The sequence below is a fragment of the Musca autumnalis genome, unplaced genomic scaffold, assembly GCF_047663935.1.
Source record: "Musca autumnalis isolate F117 unplaced genomic scaffold, ASM4766393v1 scaffold_3, whole genome shotgun sequence".
Lineage (NCBI taxonomy): Eukaryota > Metazoa > Arthropoda > Insecta > Diptera > Muscidae > Musca > Musca autumnalis.
Window position 1 is genome coordinate 158,550,145 of NW_027411866.1, and position 24,909 is coordinate 158,575,053.

The 24,909-nt window shown below is 35.8% G+C and overlaps 1 protein-coding gene across 1 annotated transcript; it reads left to right on the forward strand.

Moving 5' to 3' along the window:
• Positions 1-2,355: 2,355 nt before the first annotated feature.
• On the forward strand, positions 2,356-23,928 carry zuc (Mitochondrial cardiolipin hydrolase zuc). Its single transcript, XM_073975136.1, has 2 exons — positions 2,356-3,351; positions 23,487-23,928. Exons 1-2 carry the CDS (start codon positions 2,832-2,834, stop codon positions 23,801-23,803), a joined length of 837 nt encoding a protein of 278 aa, XP_073831237.1. The 5' UTR covers positions 2,356-2,831; the 3' UTR covers positions 23,804-23,928.
• The last annotated feature ends 981 nt before the right edge of the window (positions 23,929-24,909 follow it).

Consider the following 24,909-nt stretch of genomic DNA (forward strand, 5'->3'; position numbering starts at 1 on the left):
TATATCATGTGTACTGTGATTTCGATGTTGATTTCGCTGAAATCACGAAATGAGATGATTTCATTTTCGTATGCGAAATCATGATAAATTTTGCTCGATTCCGCGCGAAATCACGAAACGCCTTCGAAATCACGAAACGACGCCGAATGTAAACCAAACATAACACCCTCTTCTCCTGTTTTCTGCAATACACTTTTGGCCTAGTAGAAATAAGCAGCAAGCATGTTCATTGGCATCTAATATGATATAAATATGATATAAATGGCACCTAATATGATATAAATATAACGCATTCAGAACTTTCTTAGGTATTTTTTATTACACGTTTAGGATGAAAATCAGTACTTTATGGTAACAAATTTCGAAGTTTCAAATTTCATGAAAATTTGAAAACTAAATTTACAAAAAAGTAAGAATGCAGCTGATTGTCACTTCTACCTTATATAAATATGCCTTGGTTGATTTCAAACATATCACAATGATCAAGGTAGATGCAAATGTGCAGCTGATCGAACATGAATTTTCAAAACAAGTTGTTGTAAATTGAATTAATCATCAAAAATATACGACAATATAGAACTTTAAAACTTTATTTGGAAAATTATCGTAAAATTATCTTTATATCGTATTAATTGTGTATTGTACTAACAAATGAAAAAATAAAAAAATGATTTTATCGTTGAGACATCTTAATAATAAATTTTGATAGATAAAAGTTGAGCTCAGAGCCTGCACAATATTGGTACTTGCAGTAGTTTTCCCGTTTAGTGCTAAAAATGTGTTCCCGTGCTCCGAAATCTAGCATGACTTGCACTTCTCTTTAAACAAAAATAGCGCCGAATAACACCCCCTTATCCTGTTTTCTGCAATACACTTTTGGCCTAGTAGAAATTAGCAGCAAGCATGTTCATTGGAACTTAATATGATAGCTGATACGTTGATTTTGATATTTATGCTGGAGTTTTTGCAATTTCCGTAATTTTTCCGTTTCTGTATTTTTTAAGAAATTTGTATGGGGAAGCAATTTTTGACAATTCGCTCTTTTTTCTAACATTACCATTAAAAAGTACGAGAACACAATGAAAAATAGCATTGTAACAAAGTAATTTAATATTTTTTCACATTGTTTTCAAATTTTGATACTAACATTTTTTGTTGCAGCAATTGACCATCTACCTTGTTTATTGTGATACGTGAAAAGTGTTGCAACTTTTGGTACTTTTTTAGGCTAAAACAGGGTTGTATATCATTTGTACGGTGATTTCGATGTTGATTTCGCTGAAATCACCAAATGAGATGATTTCGTTTTTGTACGCGAAATCATGATAAATTTTCCTTGATTTCGCGCGAAATCACGAAACGACGCCGAATGTAAACCAAGCATTAAACGTAAAATGAAATCTCATCTAAAATCCATTAGATTTCATTTGATGTTGAAGCAATGGAATTGTCAGTGTGGACCGGGACAAAGCAAGCAACGAGCTGATTGAGTTTCGGCCTTTAGTGCTGTATTCACGTTCTATGAAAATTATAATTTTAAGAGAATTTCCAGAAAATGCTAATGGCTATATCACACCATATGCTTTTTCACATGTATGACATCAGCTGATCTGTATATAAGTATACCCAAAGTGACAATATACACTTTAAAAAGCATATGGTGTGATATAGCCATAATTTTTACTACGATACTCTTGTGCCAGACACTGAAAATAACACATGAAAATATTTTAGTTTTTAGTAGAGAGCGGCGGTGAAGGAGCCCCCTTTCTCCCTTCTTACCCATAACCTCAAAACATGTACATGAAAATTTTCATAGTCTGGCACAAGAGATAGCATCGACAAATAATAAAAATTCGTAGATTCCTGAAGTTCTGGAACAGACCAAGAATTGCGCACATTTCCATATTTGGAGACTATCAATTTTCGGTGTTTAACCGTGCTATCATTCTTTCGTGAATCTACCACCTTCCCAAAGACATAAATACAACAAGATAAGACATTTTGTTTGCTATCATTCTTCAGTGAATGGCTTTTGAATTTAACATAATGTTATATCACAATATGGTGATATAACATTTTTTTCTTTTATACATTTTTACGTATTTAACCGAATTTACCGATCCAATTGACATAGAATTATTCTTGAATAGATCCTTGAATTCATAAATTTCGTTTCTGATACCATTACATGAAATGTTCCTCCTTGGTTGCGATTTTGAATTAACTGCAACCTGTTAAGGGTAATGTTTCTATACAAAGTTTCGTAAACATTTTTTTGTTGCATGCATTTTGTCTAGTCTTAGTTGTATTTATGTCTTTGACCTTCCCGAGCTATCGTTTTTCCGTGATTAGCGGACACAAATGTCAATCCGGAACATATGGCAAACAAGATTTAGCAAAACAACAAATGCAAAAACAACGAATGACAAACAAAAAGAAACAACAAAAAACGTGCATTCAATACTTTCGGTCGGAATGCATGTTTGTGTGTCAGAAAGGCGTGAATAAAAAAATTGACAAATGTATTAGAAAATTTAAAAAAACTTAAAAATTTATTGGTAAATCGGTTAATCAAACAACTTTGCGGTAAATCGGTAGCCAAAAAATCGACAACACAACAACAACTAGGAAGGAGGAAATTCAAGTGCATTCTAAGTGGAATAAGTAGTGCAATTTTTTTTACGGCAAGTTGTGCTAAGTTGTGTCCCCATGTCGCGTGGTTTTGTTTAAAGTGAAGCAGAGAAATTCATTCAGTTCTTTTTGAAAATTTAAAAGTAGTGTGTTTTCATTAAAATTTCATTGATAATTTAAGAAGAATAAATAAAAAAATGAAATTCGAATCATCGTCAATTGTTCGTTATGCACTATATGGAGCAAGTGCAATTGTCTTTTCGGAAATTGCCTATCATTCATATTTTTGGTTAAAAAATCAAATTAGCAAAATGTCAACATCCAAAGAAATCTGTGAAGTCATATGGACCAATGAGTTGACACAATCGTGCGTAAGTCAACATCGCCGGTTTACTACCGCATCGAGTTCCGGTAACGTCTCGGCATCCGGCTCACCAACAATGTCCGAATTAAATCGTATTGTAAAATTACCGTCGCCCAAGAAATCACAAATGGATTGTTCGAATCCATTTTGTGCCGCCTATAATGTCGGTCGTCTATTGGAATTTATTGATTCGGCAAAATATTCGTTGGATTTGGCCATGTACACTTTCACGTCCTATGACTTGGCACAGGCCTTTAATCGGGCGTTAAAACGCGGCGTATTAATTCGTATTATGTCGGATCATGAAATGGCCTATTCAAGTGGTTCGCAGATTATTCCATTAACCAAAGCAGGTAAGAAAGATTGTGCATGCAGAAGTTTCTAATAAGACAAATTGGTGGTGTTGTTGTTCACGAAATAAAGCCTTAACTAGTCTTATTAGAAATTTGATAAAAATTGTAAATTGTGGCCAATAACACTGTGAAACATTTTCAAGGTAATTTGGAACAAGATGAGTTTAGGATGATATATATATACTACATATAGCCCTTGTGGCCCTTGTCTTATTTAATAGATTTTGATGCGCTGGATGCAGTTTTTCCCTAGTTCTTCTGTTTCTAATTTAAGGCTACAATATTTATGAAGACCGTGAAGTAAAATTCTTATTAGTTTCAGAGATAAAGCCCCGACGAGTGGAAAAAATTGTGCATTTTTAGTTTTGCACAGTGTAATAGGCAAAAGTCATCTACCTGCAACAGGAAATAACTTTGTTCAAAAAATGGTTGTTCATACCATAGTATTTTTGGCTTAAATTTCTTTTAGAGGCACCTAAGGAAGGAAGATCATATTTGCACCTTAGGTAGTCCTTTCTATTCTGATTCTCACGGTGTATAACTTTTGTCCCGGAAATGTATACTTCCCGATATATAGGCTTAGAAAGTTCCACCAAAGCCCCCCAAGTTGGACTTATAGTTGGACACATTTATTAAACTCAATTCGTGTTAAGATTTTGTTATTACAGGTAAATCTTGTCGCTCCGAACACAACAGTAAATAATAAATATGGGGAAGTCCATACTACCCGAGGTAAATTTAAAAGAAATTTTGTTTCCCCGGCCGAAGGCCGGTTATTTGAAAAAATGTAAAATTTAGAGGAAAATTTTGTTCCCTGTTCCCGAGGATTGCACCTGTCCATAGGAGAACGTCTTAAATCGCCATCCGAAGCCCGGCTATATACAGAAAAAAATTGAAAATTTAGGAGAAAATTTTGTTGTCGTTCCCAAGATTTCCGCACAATCTTAAATATCCGGAACTTTCGAGGCCTATATCTCGGGAAGTATACATTTGCGGGACAAAAATTATACATCGTTAGAATCAGATTATAATGGGCTATGTGTGGGGAAAATGCCGATTTTTTCCGCCAGATGCCTCTAAAGGAAATTTGTTCCCTTAAACGGGTCATTAGAGCCAGGCTTAAGCGCGATTGATCTGTATTGAACAGACTGGTCACGGTGCGCCTGAACCAACTTTAAATGGAAGGTGCTTACACAGTTTTTGTGGATTCTGAAACTACAATGTTCATAGATGAGAAAAATAAAAAATCGCTGAAGGGCTTTTAAAATAAATCGCGTTCAAAGTTCACATTTTTTAGGGGTTCACGATTTTGCTTGGAAACTGCAGATCCTATCGAAATGGAATTACATAATAAGTTGTAGCAGTGAAAATTCTCTAAGAAATTGACATTTATGATATTTTCGTAGGTTTTGCTGTTTTTTTCAAAGCACTGTCACAAAGGTCAATCATGTAGAGAATTTTCACAGCTACACAATTCTATTTAATCCCATTTCGATAGGACTTGCGGTTTCCAAGCATATGCGCCGGTATTATAATAATATTGCTGCGGAATTATCCTGGTATGTATTTCCCAAATATGTTGCATCATTGATCTATTAAGTGGTGACCCACACACACATGTAAAGCCCAAAAAAAGTTAGTTTTTCATCATTTTTTTTTTTTCAAAGAAAACTACCAAATTTTTGTAAGTATTTTTTTCATTTAAAACAACACATCTGACTCGAGTGTCCGAAATTTTTATTTTTAAGTTTTTGCCTTTTTAGGGTCGAAGGCCATTATTTGTGAGATTTAATTAATTTAATTAATCGAGCTTTTTATGACCTAAGGAGATTACATTGAAAAATTGATATCTAGCGAAGTCCTACACACACATTAACCACTATGCGACGATCGTTTCGTTAGCTGGTTAGGCTAACATCATCAGGCATATTAGATGTTGTTGTTGTTGCTAGACAATTTTCGCCATTTGGAGCTCCTATTTATACATCCAAGATTGCAAATTTTGCATTTGTGAAGTTCAAATTGAAGCTTTTTATTTCCAAAGACGACTCATTTGTCCTCCTTTTATTCCAGAAATCATTTTTTTTCATAAAAAGCTCGATTAATTAAATTAATGAAATTTTTTTTTGTTGAAAAATACTATGTGGTTTTGTGGGAAGTGGCCCTCCACGAACGATCGATGAAGGACTACAGTGGCAAATGGCCCTCCCTTACTAACGATTGTTTACATCGCATTTTCGATACCTGAAGATCAAGTTGACTGTTGTTTTGAGATGCAAAATTATTTTAACTGCAATAAATGGGGAAAAATAAGCGATTCTTGCCGTCAAAGTGGCGTTGCAGAACCCTCCAGACTTTTTTGACGTTGAAATTTGCGCCCAATATATGAAACTATTTAAAAACTGGATTTAGTTTTTGATTGATACTCTTTTCATGCAATCTGAAATGATCCTTGCCTCTGACAACAACAGATTCACCTCCACTCCCACGTTAAAAATTTGTTTCTTAAAAACTGCTTTTAAGTGTTGAATAAATCTGCATTTTGAAAATAATTCGCGGACAACATCTAAACTAAATTACTCGTTGGACATCGGCGATCTAAAAAAAACAACGATTTGTAAAAAGTTTTCCTCAAATTTATACCTGTAAATCCCCAATAATTAAGGGAAAAAATTTTAAAATTTTAAAAATTTTTATTTTGTCGCAAAATCAAATAATTCATATATTGATATCATGGGGAGTGTCCAACTCCATAATACAAAATTATAAAATCCTATACAAGTCATCGGAATTATGAAAAAAAAATTTACATGTGAACCTATGTTTATTTCGGGCACTGTAGTCCTTCATCGATCGATTTTTTAAAAATTATTAGATTTTACTGAAATGCTGGACCAAGAAAATCACATTTTCAATTTTTGGGCTAAAAAACTGAAGTTTTATGGCCACAAAATAGGCAAACATTTTTTAAAGATTAAATCGATTGATGAGAGTCTAGATTGTGATATCCTTGATAACCTCAAAAAAAAAAAAAAAAAAAAAAAAATTAGAGCAATCGGTACATTAGTTTTCGAATGAGAGTTCGCACCGATTTCAAAATGGCATTTCTATGCTACATATGTATAAAACACAATCAGCCCAATTATGAATATCAACTCTCCGTGAGTTTTCTCACTTTTTCCTTTAAGTTGAAACGGCAGAAAGACAAAACTCACGGGGAGTTTACATTCGTAATATCCTATTTATACTTTAAAATAAACCAATACACTTCTTGTCGATTTTCTGAAATTTGCAAGTGGGTGTTTGTTTTTCTAGCAATATGGCCAGGTCTAGAAATGTGGCAACATACTGAGACCACAAGCCTTTTGGAGTTAGTTCATTGTGTCATATTTTGGGTAACAACTGTGGTTTGTCGAGACAGCCGGCGTTCTTCAGCTGCGGTAGATAGGGAAGTACTCAGAGGACACGGTGCGCCTTAACTAATTTTAAAAGGAAGGTGCTTACCCCTGGGAAGTATTTACAGATTCTGAAACTAGAATGCTCATAGATGAGAAATATCAAGAAACAAAAAAAAAAAAAAATCGCCGGAGGGATTTTTAAATAAATCGCGATTTATGTTCACCTTTTTAGGGGTTCTTTAGGTTTTCACGATTTTGCTCGGAAACCGCGAGTGCTATGTAAATAGGCCTGAAGGAAACGTTGTAGCTGTGAAAATTCTCCACAAGATTGACCTGTATGATATTTTCGTAGGTTTTACCGTGTTTAAGATATAGAAGCTCAAATTGAGACAACCCAGCAAACCAAAATCGGAAGAAACATCAGAGTTCGGACCGAATTTGGTCCGAAAGTCGGATGAAACGTCCGAGTTCGGATCCGAATTCTGTCCGAACTCTGACCGAAAGTCATATGGCGTGGTTGACGTGTTCTCTGACAGAAATTCGGATGAAAATCGGATGTTTTAGCCGACTTTCGGACCGAATTCGGTCCGAATTCGGAAGTAAAATCTTATGAAATTCGAAAGTGTTTGCCGACTTTCGGACCGAATTTGGTCCGAAGTCAGATGAACTATCGTATGAACTTCTGATTTATTTTCCAGCATTCGACCAGAATTTGTTTTTATTATTAAAAGATGTTGAAAATACACAGTTAATTCATGAAATATCCAAATCCTACAAAAGTTTATCTACTATAAACATATTAAAGGTTTTAATATCATCTTATGCTGTGTTAAATGCTGAACTTGGTGGAGAAACAAACTGTGTCGTCAACACGACCTGTGAAATATGTAACAATTGTTATTAATATATGAAAAAATACATGTCTTCATTCACATGCAAAAAATGTTGATACACATAAAAGTGTTAAGAAACTTAACATTGGCCACATACAAATATGAAACATATGACTTTCCACGGAATAGTGATGAAGTTTGACGAAGAAAATCTTTACTTTCATTAACTTCATTAAAATAAAGAAAAGTGTATGCAACCGATCGCTATGAATAACATTTAAACACTATCATGCATCAACACGCATAACAAAAATAAACCAAATTTGTTCTCCGATACAGAAGTTAAAACCCGAGCACTCAATTTTTCGACGTTGATGCGTCGGCACATCAACAATTACACATTTACAATGTGCGAGCGAAACATGTAAATTTTGTTTTCTCTCTGCTTGTTTACACTTAGTTTTGCCAAAGCAGCACAAGGGAAAATAGAAAAATTCCCTTCAGAGAGGGAGAGAGAGGAAGGGAAAAAGTTCGTCAGACTAGTCGGACAGAGTTCGGACCGAAGTCGGTCAGACGCGTCGGAAAAAACTTCCGACTTTGAGCAGACGCGTCGGACGTCCGACATTGTGTTTGCTGGGAATGCACTGACTGTATCGCCTCCTTATAAAACAATGTCATTACTAGAATTTTTCAAATTAAACTTATATAGGGTTCCTTTTTAAATGAAACTCAATGCTTTTGTCTAGGGTTAATTAATATAATTTTTAGTTCAAGTTTATTAAAATGAAATTGTAATTAAAACAAAGGAAAGTTAAAATAAAAGAAACATATGAATAATGATCGTCGTTAATCGTCGTTTCTGCGAGCCGTCTTGAGAACGTCTTTATTTGTTCGCGTCGTAAATGCAACTCATTTTGATAATTGTAGCGGGACATCATCATAGCTAAACATCATTGCTCTCGCTCTAAACTTCACTCAAACTTCTGTTCCCACACTTATATATCTTAAAAATGGTACAACGTAGGAAAAAAGAGAATTTTCAGAGCTTCAACATTTTCTTTAGTCCCATTTTGATATGACTTGCGGTTTCCAAGCAAAATCTTGAGGACTTAAGATAAAAACCTAAAAATTCGAACTGAACCTCTATATCTCAAAAATGGTAAAACCTACGAAAAAACATAAAGGTCAGTCTTGTAGATAATTTTCACAACTACAACATTTTCTTCAGACTCATTTCGGTACGGCATGCGGTTTCCAAGCAAAATCATGAAAACCTAAAAAAACCCTTAAATTGTGAATTTTGAACGCGATTTATTTAAAAATCCCTCGGCGATTTTTTCTGATTGTTTTTTTTTTTTTTATCTGTGAACATTGCTGTTTCAGAATCAGCGAAATCTTCCTATATGTAAGCGGTTTTTATCAAAAGTTAGTTAAGGCGCACTGAGCCTGACATTGTTTTATAAGGATGCGATACAGTCAGTGTATTGTCTCAATTTGAACTTCTACATCTCAAAAACGGTAAAACCTACGAAAACATCATAGAGGTCAATCTTGTGGAGAATTTTCACAGCTATAACATTTTCCTTAGGCCCATTTACATAGGACTCGCGGTTTCTAAGCAAAATCGTGAAAACCTAAAGAACCCCTAAAAATGTGAACTTAAATCGCGATTTATTTGAAAATCCCTCCGGCGATTTTTTTGTTTCTTGAGATTTCTCATCTATGAGCGTTGTAGTTTCAGAATTTGCAAAAACTTCCCAGGTGTAAGCACCTTCCATTTAAATTTAGTTAAGGCACACCGTGAGGACGATTTTCAGAACATAGTCATCAGCGATTAAGGCTTCTCTCTTGTAAATTTGGTCCCCTTTGTAGACCTGGGTGCAGAGCTCCGATTTGCTCCAATGAAAATTTGGGTGGAGGTGGTAGTTTTTTGTGGTCCAATTTTTTTTGGTGAGAGTGGGGATAGTTTATTTGGTGTGGGGTAAGTTTTTGTTTGGCGGTGGGGACGGGGCAAGTTATCCCCATCAACTTTCTCGAATTCGAAAAGAGTTTCACTCGCGAGGGGAATTCGAGCGATTATTCGAAGCTCTGTCTGACTGGGGGTCCCATCCACAATGCGCTGATTAGTATGACTGTCACAGTTACACTCCGACAAAATAAAGTCAAACTCCTAACGTACGGGTAGGTGGAAGAATCCATATAAAACATTCATATGACAAGGACTGACTTATTCCATATTCTATTTTTGGCTTAAAAAACGTCATATTTAGATCGGGAACGAATATCAATAATACGGGGAAATCCCAAATTTTTCACAATCCAGAGAAAGGAAGTGGTGTACATGGAATATTAATCAGAATTTATCAATAACCGTAACGTAATTTCAAATATAAACAATTTGTTATTCTTCTTCCAAATGCAAAACAGAAAATAACGAAAATGCACGTGCACTTTACTGCACCTCTACAATGACATACATATTTCATTCATTCATCATCACCATCGTTGCCAATCATCAGCAGTTTTTATTACTAGAACACCCAAATATGGTGTGAAGTTGTCGAATTGAATTAGTAGAGGTTATACAGTAGTAGTTGAGGGTGATGTCATAGCCCTTCCCCCCATTTGTTGTAAAATTTTCAGATGTTTTGCTCCTCCTATTCTAAAGGTTTTGTGCTTGTTATTGCATTCAATGAACGCTGACAGTAGAAATTTGACGCAGCAGCAGAAGCAATACTATTCTACAAGAAGCCGATCGTAAAAAAAACAGCAACAAACATAATTCAACCGACAACCAACGAAATGCAATGCTGCTGTCGATCGTTGCGTTGCGATGATGAAGATGAGTAGTTGTTGCAGTATGACGATAATAGCACCTCAAAACACATGATTGTATTAAAAGTAGAGCTGGCAAACTATCAATAGTCCGACTATCGTTTTGAATGCTGTCGTAAAACAAAGGATACGTCGGCCACCAAAACAAGTTATTTGGGTTATCTATCGCGAATTATTTAAAACACCATTGCTTCTGAGTCCGATATAAACAAAGCTTTACGACAGTGATCAAAACGATAATCCGACTATCGATAGTTTGCCATCTCTAATTAGAAGTCAACAAGGCGGAGGAGTAGAGCTGGCAAAAAATCGATGGCACTATCGATAATATCGATTTTTATTAAAAATTTAATATCGATAGATAGTTTTGCCTATCGATATTATCGGAATTAAAACCCCTAACCTGAAATCCATTGAAATAAAAAGAAATTTCGCTGCTTTTCGGTTATGTGTGTGTAAGAAAGTAAGTCCGTAGTCACACGTACACAGTTTTCGGTAAAATAAAATGTATTTTTTTAAATTTTTTATAAAATAAAAGCTTTTATTTATTCTCCTTTACATTTCTGTGAACTACTTTTGCATAATTTCAAGAAAATCTTTGACATTTCCGCAATTTTCATCTCCAAATTAATGGCGATGACAACATAACGATAATATCGATAGCAATCGATATTTTAAAACATTATATCGAAAATATCTAATGTTGGGAATATCGATAGTTTGCCAGCTCTACGGAGGAGGTACTTGGGGGAGCGGGAAAAACTGTCATAGTGACGATAGTAACATATTGATAATAGCTGAGTTCACTTTTTCTCTGGCTACATTGTAGTTGTTACTGTTATAATGCTGTTACTGCGGCGCGACGCCCATCATTGCAATGTTTAACTTTTTTATTCCATTATGAAGTTGTTGTTGTTGCGGTTTTGTTTTTTTCTACATCTTTTTCTTTTGCCATTCTTAATAGCGTGAAAAAAAATATTTTCAGTTTTGCAAATTTTTCTCGTACTTTTTTATGTAAACAAAGAATAAAAAGTCGGCTAATAAGTGCTGAGGGAAAACAAACAAACAAAGTAGGAGTACATCACCGAAATAGTCTGTCGAAAAAGATTGCTGGGATTTGAATAGTGCCAATAAATTGAAATTTTTGTCTGTTCCTTTACTTTTAAAAATGGTAACAGTGGCAGAAAATGGTAAAAGTGGTAAACTGCTATCATATAAATTGTATGCTATTAAAAGTAAGGGAACACTTTACAGGTTGAAAATGGTAAGAAATGGTAACCTCAGGCACGTAAAGGAACAGAGCATTTGTTTGATTGGATACGGCATTGCACTATGACCGCACATTATCCGACCAAAATGGCTGATGTTGGTGTTTAGTATACGATGTAGTAGGACGGCCCAAAAGCCTACAAAGTTATTATTATACCCTCAGCATTTATGCTAACGAGGGTACATACACTTTCATACGGGCAAAATGTGCCTCATCGAAATAATGGTTTTAGACCCCAAGTATGTTTGGACGAAATGTGTTTCAGAACGGATCAACCGAGTCGGTCCAAAATTTGGTTTTCGTAATATTTTGTCCAAACTTAGTTTAAGTTTGAAGATGGGTTATATCGGTCCACCCCTTTCGGTACCTCCCCCACAAAAGTTCGAAAATGTCGGAAATATGGACTCAATCGGTCCACTCCTTCGGGTAACTTCCACGCAAAATTTCGGATAAGTTCAGTTTAGGACCTGCTCTCGAATCGCTGCCCTCCATACGACGGTATAAATTTCATTAGGGGCAAGTCCATACTTCCTGAGAAAATAGCCTGAATGTTGCACAAAACCCCTATGACACCGTGTGATGTGGTTTTCTTACTTGTTCTTTTTTTTTTTTGAAACGCCTATATAGACGCTGGAGGGTATAATTAAATTCGTCATTCTGTTTGTAACACATCGAAATATTCATCGGAGACCCTATAATGTGTATATATTCTTGATCAGGGTAAAATTCTAAGTCGATATCGTTCGTTCCCACGCCTCTCACACCCGCTCCTGCCGACCGAGGGGGCCACCTCCCCATACGTAGGGAGCACGTACACACCATGGACCGGTCAATGGCGGGTTAGATGGGGATAAAACTACCGGCTACAAATTATATCAGCCGATATAAAAATTTAATTACCAACTGGAACAACAACATAATTTAATTAGGGAAATTAATATGTATTAACATTAAAGGCTCTTTAGGCAGAATACTACTGGTACCGCTGAGGGAGATGTAGTTTGCCGTTAAACAGAGCTCAATTTTTTAGACACTCAACTTAAACGAACTAGGGTGATAGACATAAATTAAAAATAGTTTCTGCTCATTAGCTGTGTTCTACTGTTCCGCAGAGGGAGTTGTAGATATACAGCTGTGTTCAAAATAATAGGAGTGTCCATACACAAAATGGAAAAGTCCAAAAAAACATGGTTAAACTTCTAAATGTTTCCCCATTCTGTATTTTTTTAACATTGTTGGCATCCCAACTGTTAATTCATAAGCAGAAATGTGGCAATTTGTTTTAAATTATTTACTGTTTACACCAACAGTATAAATCGCCTTCAAATTTTTTGTTCAAAAAAATAGGAGTGTGGAAGAAAAAGGACAATAAAAATATATTTAGTTGAATTTACAACCAAAGCTGTAAATATTTTAGTTAATAGTAGCAAATTCAATAGTTTTGAAGTTTGTTTGAAAACAAAAATCCTTTGGTGGTAGCCAAAAACAGGATTTTGTCTTTGTGGCGATTTTCCCATAAATTGAGCAATTATTGGGCAATTCAATGGATTTTAGAGACAAAACCTTTAGTGATTAGAGTTCTTTAACACTCTGGCTGTTACATCGAACAATATATAACGATTATTATCACATTGATTTGTGTATTCTGATCCTTGGGCCCCAGTTAAGTCTATTTCCATTGGCCCTTTATGTAAGAATCTGCCAAAAAACGTATCTATAATGCATTTATTCCACGACCAAAGAATGTTTTGAAGCCTTCAGCATCTTATCTCCACCCAGAACAATTCGTTTTTTCATATTTGAAAAATTGGATGATTGGCAGATATGATACCTTTTTTACACGCTTTCTTAAAAAGCAAACTTTAAACAAATACTTTTGAAGTTGCCCTACGAATACGTTTATTAGGTTTTGAATCGTATAAAACACAGTTTTCTAATGCAACTAGTCTGAATGAAGTATTTTTGAATGAAAAACGTAAATTTATGTAGAAAAATATAGTACGGTGTATACCAAACCTAGTGTAGTCAAAGCATGATTATCACAAAATGGGGTATAACTACATTTCAAGGTTTCACGCTTCAACAATTTTTTGAATAGAAGCGAAATTGATTGTGTACACAATGCTTATATCCCAAGGACCTCAAAATATTATTTGGTAGATGAATAAATGCATTATAGATACGCTTTTTTGGCCGATCCTTACATAAAGGGCCAATGGAAATTGACTTAACCGGGGCTCAAGGATCAGAATACACAAATAAATGGGATAATAATCATTATATATTGTTCGATGTAACATCCAGAGTGTTAAAGAACTCTAATCACTAAAGGTTTTGTCTATAAAATCCATAGAATTGGCCAATAATTGTTCAATTTATGGGAAAATCGCCACAAGGACAATATCCGTTTTTGGCTACCACCAAAGGATTTTTGTTTTCATACAAACTTCAAATCTATTGAATTTTCTACTATTAACTAAAATATGTACAGGTTTGGTTGTAAACCCAACTAAATTTATTTTTATTGTCCTCTTTCTGCCACACTCCTATTTTTTTGAACAAAAAATTTCAAGACGATTTATAATGTTGGTGTAAACAGTAAATAATTTAAAACAAATTGCCACATTTCTGCTTATGAATTAACAGTTGGGATGTTAACAATGTTAAGAAAATACAGAATTGGGCAAAATTTAGAAGTTTAACCATGTTTTTTGGACTATTCCATTTTGCGTATGGGCACTCCTATTATTTTGAACGCAACTGTACATATGCTGAGCTGAAGGGTTCTTAACAGGCACAAGTAGTTTACAGAACAATAGATTCTAAACTAAGTTACTAAAAATTTTGAATACTACATTAAAGAGGATTGGCAACCTGCTTGTTTATACACTATGAATGCAATATTAATTTTTTTTTTTAAAGTATGTAATGGTTCAGTTAAAGGTATCGTATTATAGATGTTATTGTATATATCACACAATAAACGTAATGGGTTATTATCTTCATAATTAGTTTTCACAGTAGGCAAATTAATTGGCAAGAAATTACGGGTTATACGTGAACTATGTCCGTCTGTTGAAATCAGGATACAGCTCGCAATTTTTGGTATTGCAAATGGGCTACATCGGTCCACGTTTTGATATAGCCCCCATACAACTGGACCACCCGATTTTCGGTATTTTGAAGATTTTCGCTTCATTATCACACCGAAATGGCTAAAATTTGGTATTTAGTCTTCGTTAGGGGTATTCAACTTTCCCCTCTAAATTTGTCGGTATAGGTCCACGCCTCCATATAGCCTCCTTAGAACGGTACCTACCGATTTTCGGTATTTTGAATGTTGTGACCTCAATATTCATCCAAAGTGGCTGAAATTTGGTATTTAGTCTTCGTTCGGCTAATAAAACGTTCTCACAGAAATTTGTTATTACAGGCCCACGCCTTAATACAGCCCCCATAGAACGGTACCACCCGATTTTCGGTATTTTGAAGGTTTTAGCTTCGTTATCACACCGAAATGGCTGAAATTTGGTACTTAGCCTTCTTTGAGAATATAAAACTTCTCAATATATAAAACGCCTCAATATTTCTCCGATATTGCTGAAATTTGGCATTTAGTCCTCATTTGAGTAATAAAACTTTTCATATGAATTTTGTCGGTATAGGTCCACGCCTTCATATGTCCGCTTTCTTACTGGTTTTATTTAGAAAAACCTTATGTATGAATTTTTTTGGCGATTGGTTAACGTTAACCCGTGCCACCAGAGGGACCTTTGTTTTCATAGTAATTTGTATGGGGTCAAAGGTACATTTTCACGAAAATTCTCTAAAATTCGCATTTATGGACCAATCGATGAGCATCTTTTACCAGTTCATTGTTGTGGCTAAAAATGCGAAAATCGGTTCAGATTTCGGTGTAGCTATATAGGGCCCAAAATGCCTAAAATCGGCCTATCGGAGCAATACCAAAATACGATCCGACTTTCTAAATTTTTTGTAGGATTCCTTATTTACCCACAACAATGAACTGGTAAAAATGTTCGTTCACCGATATGGTCTATATATAGGGTACCTCCGACACAGTGTATATTGGCTGGAGCGCACGACAACTTTCGAATCAGATACTGCGTTGATCCAAATTTTAATATTTCTGTGACTCTTATACAAAGTTCGAAGACGGTGGCCTATTGGTCCAACCCTTCCGGTACCTATCCCACAATAGTTAAAATATAAATTTGGTATTTAGTCTTCTTTGAGTCTAATTTGTCGGTATAGACATCCTCTGGAATCGTTTCGATTGTTTGGAACAGTTTGTGCTCAAGGCCTCTATTAAAAAATACTATTTTTTCTGGGGGCAAGATCATATTTCGTGAGAATATGACCTGAACGCTGTAAAAAAACCTACGACCGGCCACCATGTATATTGGCTGGAGCGCACGACAGCTTTCGAATCAGATACTGCGTTGGTCAAAATTTTAATATTTCTGTGACTCTTATAAAAGTTTCGAAGATGATGGCTTATCGGTCGAACACTTCCGGTACCTATCCCACAGAAGTTAAAATATATTCGCTAACGGATCAACCGATTTCGTCCACACATTGGATCTCATAATATTTTGTCCAAACTTAGGCCACAAAAGTTAAAATTGTTTGCCAACCTGTAATTTAAGGTCTGTTCGATGATCCTTTGGTAATGTTTACCGAAGGTAATCTTTGTGGTCCTGTTTACAGCAATATTAAGTTTTTCATGGGATTCTGGATTCTGGAATTGGATCTATTTTGGGAGTAATTTCTTTTCGATAGATATCGCGCCCACAAGTCATTTCAGTTAGTCACCGTATAACATTCGAGCTTTTGGACAACTACTTTAGGAATCATGGACTTGCCAACGGTATAAATCACATAGGGGTGTTTTTGTACCTTTCGGGCTATTTTCTCAGGAAGTATGGACTTGCCCCTAAAAAACCTTTATTGTCGTAATGGGGGCAGCAAATACAAGTTTTACAGCGATTCGAGAGCAGGTCTTACACTGAACTTTTCTGAAATTTTTGTGTGGGAGTTACCCAAGGAGTGGACCGATAGAGCCCATATTGGAACCTCTGAACGCTATCATGCAGTGATAATACTTTTTTCATATGTTTTTCAGGGACTTGGGTTCAAACACCAGTCTAGCTCAAGCTGATTTTTATACCCTCAGCATTTATGCTAACGAGGGTATATACAATTTCATACGGGCAAAATGTGCCTCATCGAAATAATGGGGTTTAACCCCAAGTATGTTTGGACGAAATACGTTTCAGACAATTTCGAGTTGATTGAGCCATGTCCATCCGTATGTCTGTCTGTCTGGCTGACTGGAGCGCACGATAACTCTCGAACGGATCAACAGATTCGGTCCAAAATTTGGCTTTCGTAATATTTTGTTTAAACTTAGTATAAGTTCGAAGATGGGTTATATCAGTCCACTCCTTCCGTTACCTCCCCCACAAACTTTCGAAATTGTTCGGAAAATTTGTGCGCACGATTAATCTTGAAGGAAGTAACCGATTTGGTCCATACTTTGCACATCGTGAAACTTCTAGCAGACTTAAATGAGGTTCCAATATGGACTCAATCGGTCTAATCATTCGGGTACCTCCCACACAAAATTTCGGAAAAGTTCAGTTTAGGGCCTACTCTCGAATCGCTTTGATTTTTGTTGTAACAACTTGTATTCACTGCCCCCTATACGACGGTACATGCTTCATCAGGGGCAAGTCCATACATCCTGAGAAAATCGTTCCACTCCTTCTGGTCCTTCCCTCACAAAAGTTCTAAGCTTTTCGCTAAAATGGTGTGGATGGTAATTCTCGAAGGTAGTAACCGAGTTGGTCCATACTATTCACATCGTAAGTTTTGTACGAGACATAGATTAGGTTCGAATATGGACTATATATGTCAACTCCTTCGGGTACCTCCCCCACAAAATTTCCGAAAAGTGCAGTTTAAGAGCTGCTCCCTTTGATTTCTGTTGTAGCAATTTGTATTCGTTGTCCCCATTACGACGGAAAAAGTTTTTTAAGGGGCAAGTCTATAGTTCCTGAGAAAATGACCCGAAAGCTGTAAACCCCCTACGACATCATCAGACATATCGGCTGTAGAGATCCTTTTGTTGTGTTGATCATTTTCTTAATAAGCATTAAAACAAATACATTGCGACTCCCCCGAAAATCCTCTCGAATGCAGTGTAAATGTTCCGATTGTAAGATGTTTGTAATTGCAAATGACTTTCTGTTCCTAAGGCAAATTGAAATATACTCTGGATGTGGTATGTGTTAGCGTTTGAGAAAGTACCCGCTTGTAAAATGGAACTAAATGGAAAAGTCACTAAGTTTCCTCATATAAAAACTGAATTAAAAACAAGTGGGAAAAGCGTTAAGTTCGGTCAGGCCGAACTTTTTATACCCTCCACCACAAATTTCAGCCATTTCGGTGGATTAATGTGGCCACAACCTTCAAAATACCGAAATGCGGAAGGTACCGTTCTAGGGGGCTATATGATGGCGTGGACCTATACCTAAAAATTTCTGGGGGGAAAGTTTTATACGCCTAAAGAAGACTAAATATCAAATTTCAGCCATCTCGGTGTGATAATGAGGCTAAAACGTTCAAAATATCGAATATCGGGAGATATTGTATTATGGGGGGCTATATCAACACGTGGACCTATATAAACATTTTATGGTAGAAATGTTTCTTAGCCTCTGGAAACACAAAATACAAAGTTACAACCGATTCTTTGGTCAAGTGGGCCTAATACATTCAAAATATATTAAAATGACGCGTACTTTATAAGGGGTCTTATGTGGGGAATATACCAAAACGTGGACCTATATAACCCAACTTAGGTAGGAATGTTTTCTGGCCTCTGAAGACACAAAATACCAAATTACAACCAATTCTGTGGTCAAATGGGTCTAATACATTCAAAATATATTAAAATGACGCGTACTTTATATGGGGCCTTATATGGGGAATATACCAAAACGTGGACCTATATAACCCAACTTTGGTAGGAATATTTTTTGGCCTCTGGAGACACAAAGTACCAAATTACAACCAATTCAGTGGTAAAATGGGCCAAATATCTTAAAAACTCCTTAAAACGACGACGCGTCACGCGTCATTTTGTATGGGGGCTATACGAAAGCGTGGACCTACATAGCCCGCTTTCAATACCAAAAGTCCTACGTAAATATAACATATTTTCCCAAAATTTCATCAACCTACGTCAATCCGTTCGGACGCTAGAGTGATTTCCACAGACGGACAGACGGACGGACATGGCTATATCGATGTAGAATTGCACGCTGATCAAGAATATATATACTTTGTGGGGTCTACAATGATTATTTCGAGTAGTTACAAACGTAGTGACAAACTTAATATACCCCCATCCTATGGTGGAGGGTATAAAAAAGTATCAGTCAGCATTGCCGACAGAGATATACCCTCAGAATGTGCGAGCTGAATACCGGCTACGCAACTCAAATTATTTTCCCCAATAATTATATATTATAGGGCTTTCAGATTTTGAGGCCCTTTTTGGACGTAAGAACTCGCCCACAAAAATATATATTTGAATTTAAGCTCAAACGTGTTGCAGAGAATGTACCTGAAGGAATGCGTCAGATTCGATAGCAACTCTTAAACTGCACTTTCTCGAAATTTTGTATGGGAGGTACCCGAAGGAGTGGACTGATATGGCTCATCTTCGAACATAGACTAAGTTTGGACGACATATTAACCCTTTGAACGCCGATCCTATTCAGATGTTGCTAAAAAATTATTTTATATACCAAATCTGCTAAAGTGCATATACTGTTGGGCCCACTGTTCAAATTGAGGTGAGGCGTGCGTCGACGGGATAATTTTTTTTTTGGAATAGCCATCGAAAATGCCTATAGGCCATGCATTTGGAATAGTTCTAAAAATTATTTTATATACCCCCAATACCAAATCTGCTGAAGTGCATATACTGTTGGGCCCACTGTTCAATAACGGTGAGGCGCGCGTCGACGGGATATTTTTTTTTTGAATCAGCATCGAAATTACCTATAGGCCATGCATTTCGAATAGTTCTAAACCTGTTCAGATGTTGGTACAAAATTATTTTATATGCCCCCAATACCAAATCTTCTGAAGTGCATATACTGTAGGGCCCACTGTTCAAAAACGGTGAGGCGTGCGTCGACGGGATATCTTTTTTTTTGGAATCAACATTAGCCGATAGCCTTAGATGCTAGTGCTATTTTTTATATAATTTTATTGTAATTTTTTATTATAATAAATATTTGAAATAAATAAATAAATAAATAATTTGGAATCAACATCGAAAATACCTATAGACCTTGCTTTTTGAATAGTTCTAAACCTGTTGAGATGTTGGTAAAAAAATTATTTTATATACCCCCAATACGAAATCTGCTGACGTGCATATACTGTTGGTCCCACTGTCAAAAAACGGTGAGGCGGTGATTTGGATATTTATGGAGATACAGGCCTCAGGTTTCGCAAGTAAGGGGCTACACCAAAACGTGAACCTATATTAAAACTATTTTGTACAGAAGTTCTGCATCCACTGAAACCCCATTATACCAATTTGCAGCAAAATCGGTTGAAAAATGAACCTAATACGTAAAAACGGTCGCCACCGATATGTGGGGGTTATCGGAAACCGCGGGTCTATGTGGTCCATATTTATCCACATACGATCCACAAAAATAAGAAACATTTTTGGAAAATTTCAGTAACCTACGCCCTTCACATTAAAAGTTATGAGTAAACTTCCATTAAAGTGTCCGTATTTCGCACTGTGCAGCGTCAAGAAATCTGGGCCTGTTGACCCTGAAAATTCAAATAAATTGCAACATAAGTACAAAATACTTTAAAAATAAAAAGTAAACACACATCACAACAAAACTGCAAAAGTGAATCTAAACAAGATAACGACCCTAAGCATAAATCTTATTTATGTAGGACTTGGTTTTTATACAACTGAGCCAAACTCATTGACACCTCAGTCCAAAGTCTAGATATTAATCCCAACGACAATTCATGGGTAGACCCGAAGAAAAAATTCGAGAATAACAGGAGGCACTAAAAAAATGCATAAAAGAAAAATAGGAAAATATATTATTGGAATATGACATTTCTAAACTTATTAAATTCAGAGACGTTTAGAAGCTGTTATTGATGTCCAAGGTGGGCATACGAAATATTAGAACCAACTTTTCGAGAAATACTGCTAAAGACTGAATTTTGCAATTCTTTAGTTGACAGTGCAAATATTGAGTTATTCTCTTTATTTTTTTAATTTTAAGAACATTTTTCGTGAAATTTAGCTACTTTTTATTTTATTTCATTAATAACAAGTAAAAAAGTATCAGTCGGCTTTGTCGACAGAGATATACCCTCAGCATGGGCAAATTGAAACACTTTTTTCACAAAAAACTTATGTATTTAGGGGGATTCGAAATTTTGGTCGTATGAACCGACAAAAATGTTGATTAGGATTAAAGTTCAAAAATTTTGCTGAAACGGTACTTAAAGGAATGGACCGACATAGACCATGGGGGTGCCATAGGGTGTTTTTACACCCTACGGGCTGTTTTCTCAAGAAGTATGGACTTGCCCCTGAAACAACTTTTACCATCGTGATTGAGGCAGCGAATGTAAGTTGCTTCAACAAAAATCAAAGTAATTCAATAGCAGGACTTAAAGTGAACTTATCAAAAATCTTGTGTGAGAGGTACGGGATGGAATGGCCAATATAGTCCATATTCGAAACTGATCTTTATCTGGTAGACATTATGAGAATGTGTAAAGTATTGACCAAATCGGTCACTCCCATCAAAAGTTATCGTGCGCACAATTTTTCCGAATATTTTTGAACTTTTATGGGGTAGGTACCTGAAGGAGTGGACCGATATAATCCATCTTTGAATTTGAACTAAGTTTGGACAAAATATTACGAAAGCCAAATTTTGGCCGGAATCGGCATTTCCGTTCGAGAATTATCTTGCGCTTCCAATAATAAACATGGTGTCATAGGGTTTGTTTTTCAACTTTCAGGCTATTTTTTCAGGAAGTATGGACTTGCCCCTGAGGAAACTTGTACCTTCGTATAGGGGACAGTGAATACAAAATGTTACAACAAAAACCAAGGCGATTCGAGAGCAGGTCCTAAACTGAACTTTTCCAAAATTTTGTGTGGGAGGTACACGAAGGAGTTTACCAATTGAGTCCATATTAGAACCTCATCTAAGTCTGGTAGAAATGTCATAATGTGCAATGTATGGACCAAATCGGTTACTTCCTTCAAGAGTCATCGCACGCACAAATTTTCCGAACATTTTCGAACTTTTGTGGGGGAGGTACCGGAAAGGGTGGACCTATATAATCCATATTTGAACTTAAACTAAGTTTGGACAAAATATTACGAAAGCCAAAATTTGGACCGAATCGCCAGATCCGTTCGAGAGTTATCATGCGCTCCATCCACTACACACGGCGTCATAGGGTTTTTTGTAACTTTCAGGCTATTTTCTCAAGAAGTATGGACTTGCCCCTAATGAAACTTACAGCATCGTATAGAGGGCAGCGAATACAACGTGAGTAAACAAAAATCAAAGCGATTCGAGACCAGGTCCTAAACTGAACTTTTCCGAAATTTTGTGTTGGAGGTACCCGAAGGAGTGGACCGATTGAGTCCATATTGGAACCTCATCTAAGTTTGGTAGGAATTACACGATGTGCAAAGTATGGACCAAATCGATTATTCCCTACAAGAGTTATCGTGCGCACAAGTTTTGCGAACTTAAATCGAATCTGGACAATATATTTGGATACCCAAAATTTGAACCGAATCGATTGGTCCGTTCGAGAGTTATCGTGCGCACCAGCCAGACAGACGGACTGACAGACAGACAGACGGACGGACATTGCTAGATCTACTCAAAAATACTTGCGGTCTAAAACCATTATTTCGATAAGGCACATTTTTGGTCGTATCAACGTGTAAATACCCTCTTTAGCCTAAAGGCTGAGGGTATAAAAATATGTAAGAATTAAACTGTTACAAAAATATTGATAATGATATTTATTTATACCAATAAAAATATGTTTTATTTAAAATTTTGGTATGGCAATAATTAAGTTCACTAACTGTATTTGTAACAACTTTCCGAAGAAACTATAGTCAAACTTTTTCTCTATAAGTAACTGTAATTAATTAGCTATAAAAAATCATCATGAATATAATCATTTTTGTGGATATCCATATTTGTCCCTCAAAAAGAATTCGTTGTCGATAATTTATTCCCACAAAAACGTTCGTTATAGAAAATTTCGATTGTAATTTGTAATAAAAATAAGCTCAACATATAAATCAAAGAGGTGGAATAAATGTAGAAATTTACCATAATTTATATTCCACACTTATTCTGTTTACCAACCACATGTTCATAACAAAGATCACAATACCTACCACATTTAACAATCAGATATATTTTAATATCCCTTAGAATATACAATATTTGTGAATGTTCTTTCAAACACTTTCAACTCACCACAACAAAATATTTAACTTTTGCTTTTTGCTCCTTAAAGTATGCTGTGCGTCATAGTTTTTATAAATATTATTAAGACAACTCACCACGAATAGGTAAAAATGTACATCCCTAAATTATGCTATAATTTTTTACTTTTGATACATTTCCACCCCATTTATGAAATGCATCTTTTATTCTTTATTTTTAGGCGTTCCCATACGTTGCAACAGCAACACCATGTTTATGCACCACAAATTCTGTATCATCGATTCACCGCAACGTAACGATGCCATTTTCAAAAAATTAAATAAATCCACCAAACGATGCCATACACGGGGTATTGTTTTGACCGGTTCATTGAATTGGACAATGCAAGGTTTCGGTGGTAATTGGGAAAATATTTTAATTACCTCCAATCCGGAATATGTACGCAGCTATGAGGAAGAATTTGAACGTATGTGGAATGCATTCAATTTTGATATGAAACCTGCAGCAGCAGCAACAGCTGCCGGAACACCAAAGTAAAGCGTAACTTCTTATTAAACCCTCCTACCCTACACAACTCAGCGAATAGTTAAAACCTCAGGAATGGAAATTTAGTACAATATAGGATAGAATTTTCTAGGCGAACTTAAATAAAAAAAATAAAAGGTAAGTTTGAGCTTGTTGCTTTTGAAAAATCTTTTTAAGAAATATAAAATAGAATAGAATACAAGTTACAATCGGACCTCAGGAAGGAAACTATAAAATAACAAGACGACGAACTAAATCAAAAATATAAGGTAAGTTTAATTTTGTTTTCTTTTTTCAAGTCGTTATAGTAATATAAGATAGACCTCGATTGCCCCCAGGAACCTTTATTGTCGGAAATTAGAATTTATTCGACCATATGGTAATGAAAACAAATAAGAAAGTATCAGTCAGCTGTGCCGATAGAAATATACCCTCAGCCTCGGACCTAAAGAAAAGAAGCAAACACAATACTTCTGACGTCAATAGAGGTTTTTTGAGTTTTGGGGCTAATTTCTCAGGAAGTATGGATTTGCCCCCAAAAAAATGTCCTTAAACTTCACTCTTTCCACACATTGTGTGGGAGGTACACGAAAGGGTGGTCCGATGTAGTCAATATTCAGACATAATTCGAGGCTGTAAGAAATAATACAACCAAATAGGTTTCTCCCTTCCAGGGCTATCTTATTTATTACCAACCTGCTACATGACTAGATAAAATAATACGATGTGCAAAGTTTTGGACCAATCAAAACTTTCCTGCGAGCGTTATCTTGGGAATCGCCATTTTAGTTTGGCCTCTCAAGGTTTCATGAAGCGTTTAGGTAATTATCTGAGGAAGTATGGACTTTCCGCAGAAAAAATTGTACCGTCATAAAAGGGGCCAGTACAAAGAACAACCTGCTGAAAAAATGCAAAACCAAAACGATCCGAGAGGAACTCTTAAACTTCAATATTTCCAAAGGGGTGAACGATATAGTATTACCATATGCAAACCTACGACAAATTCGGTTACTCCCTTCGTGAGTTATCGTGCGCATATGCAATTTTGCATATGCAAAACTTATGTATTTTACATATTTTCTTATGCAACAAATATTTCAATAATATGTACAAAAATG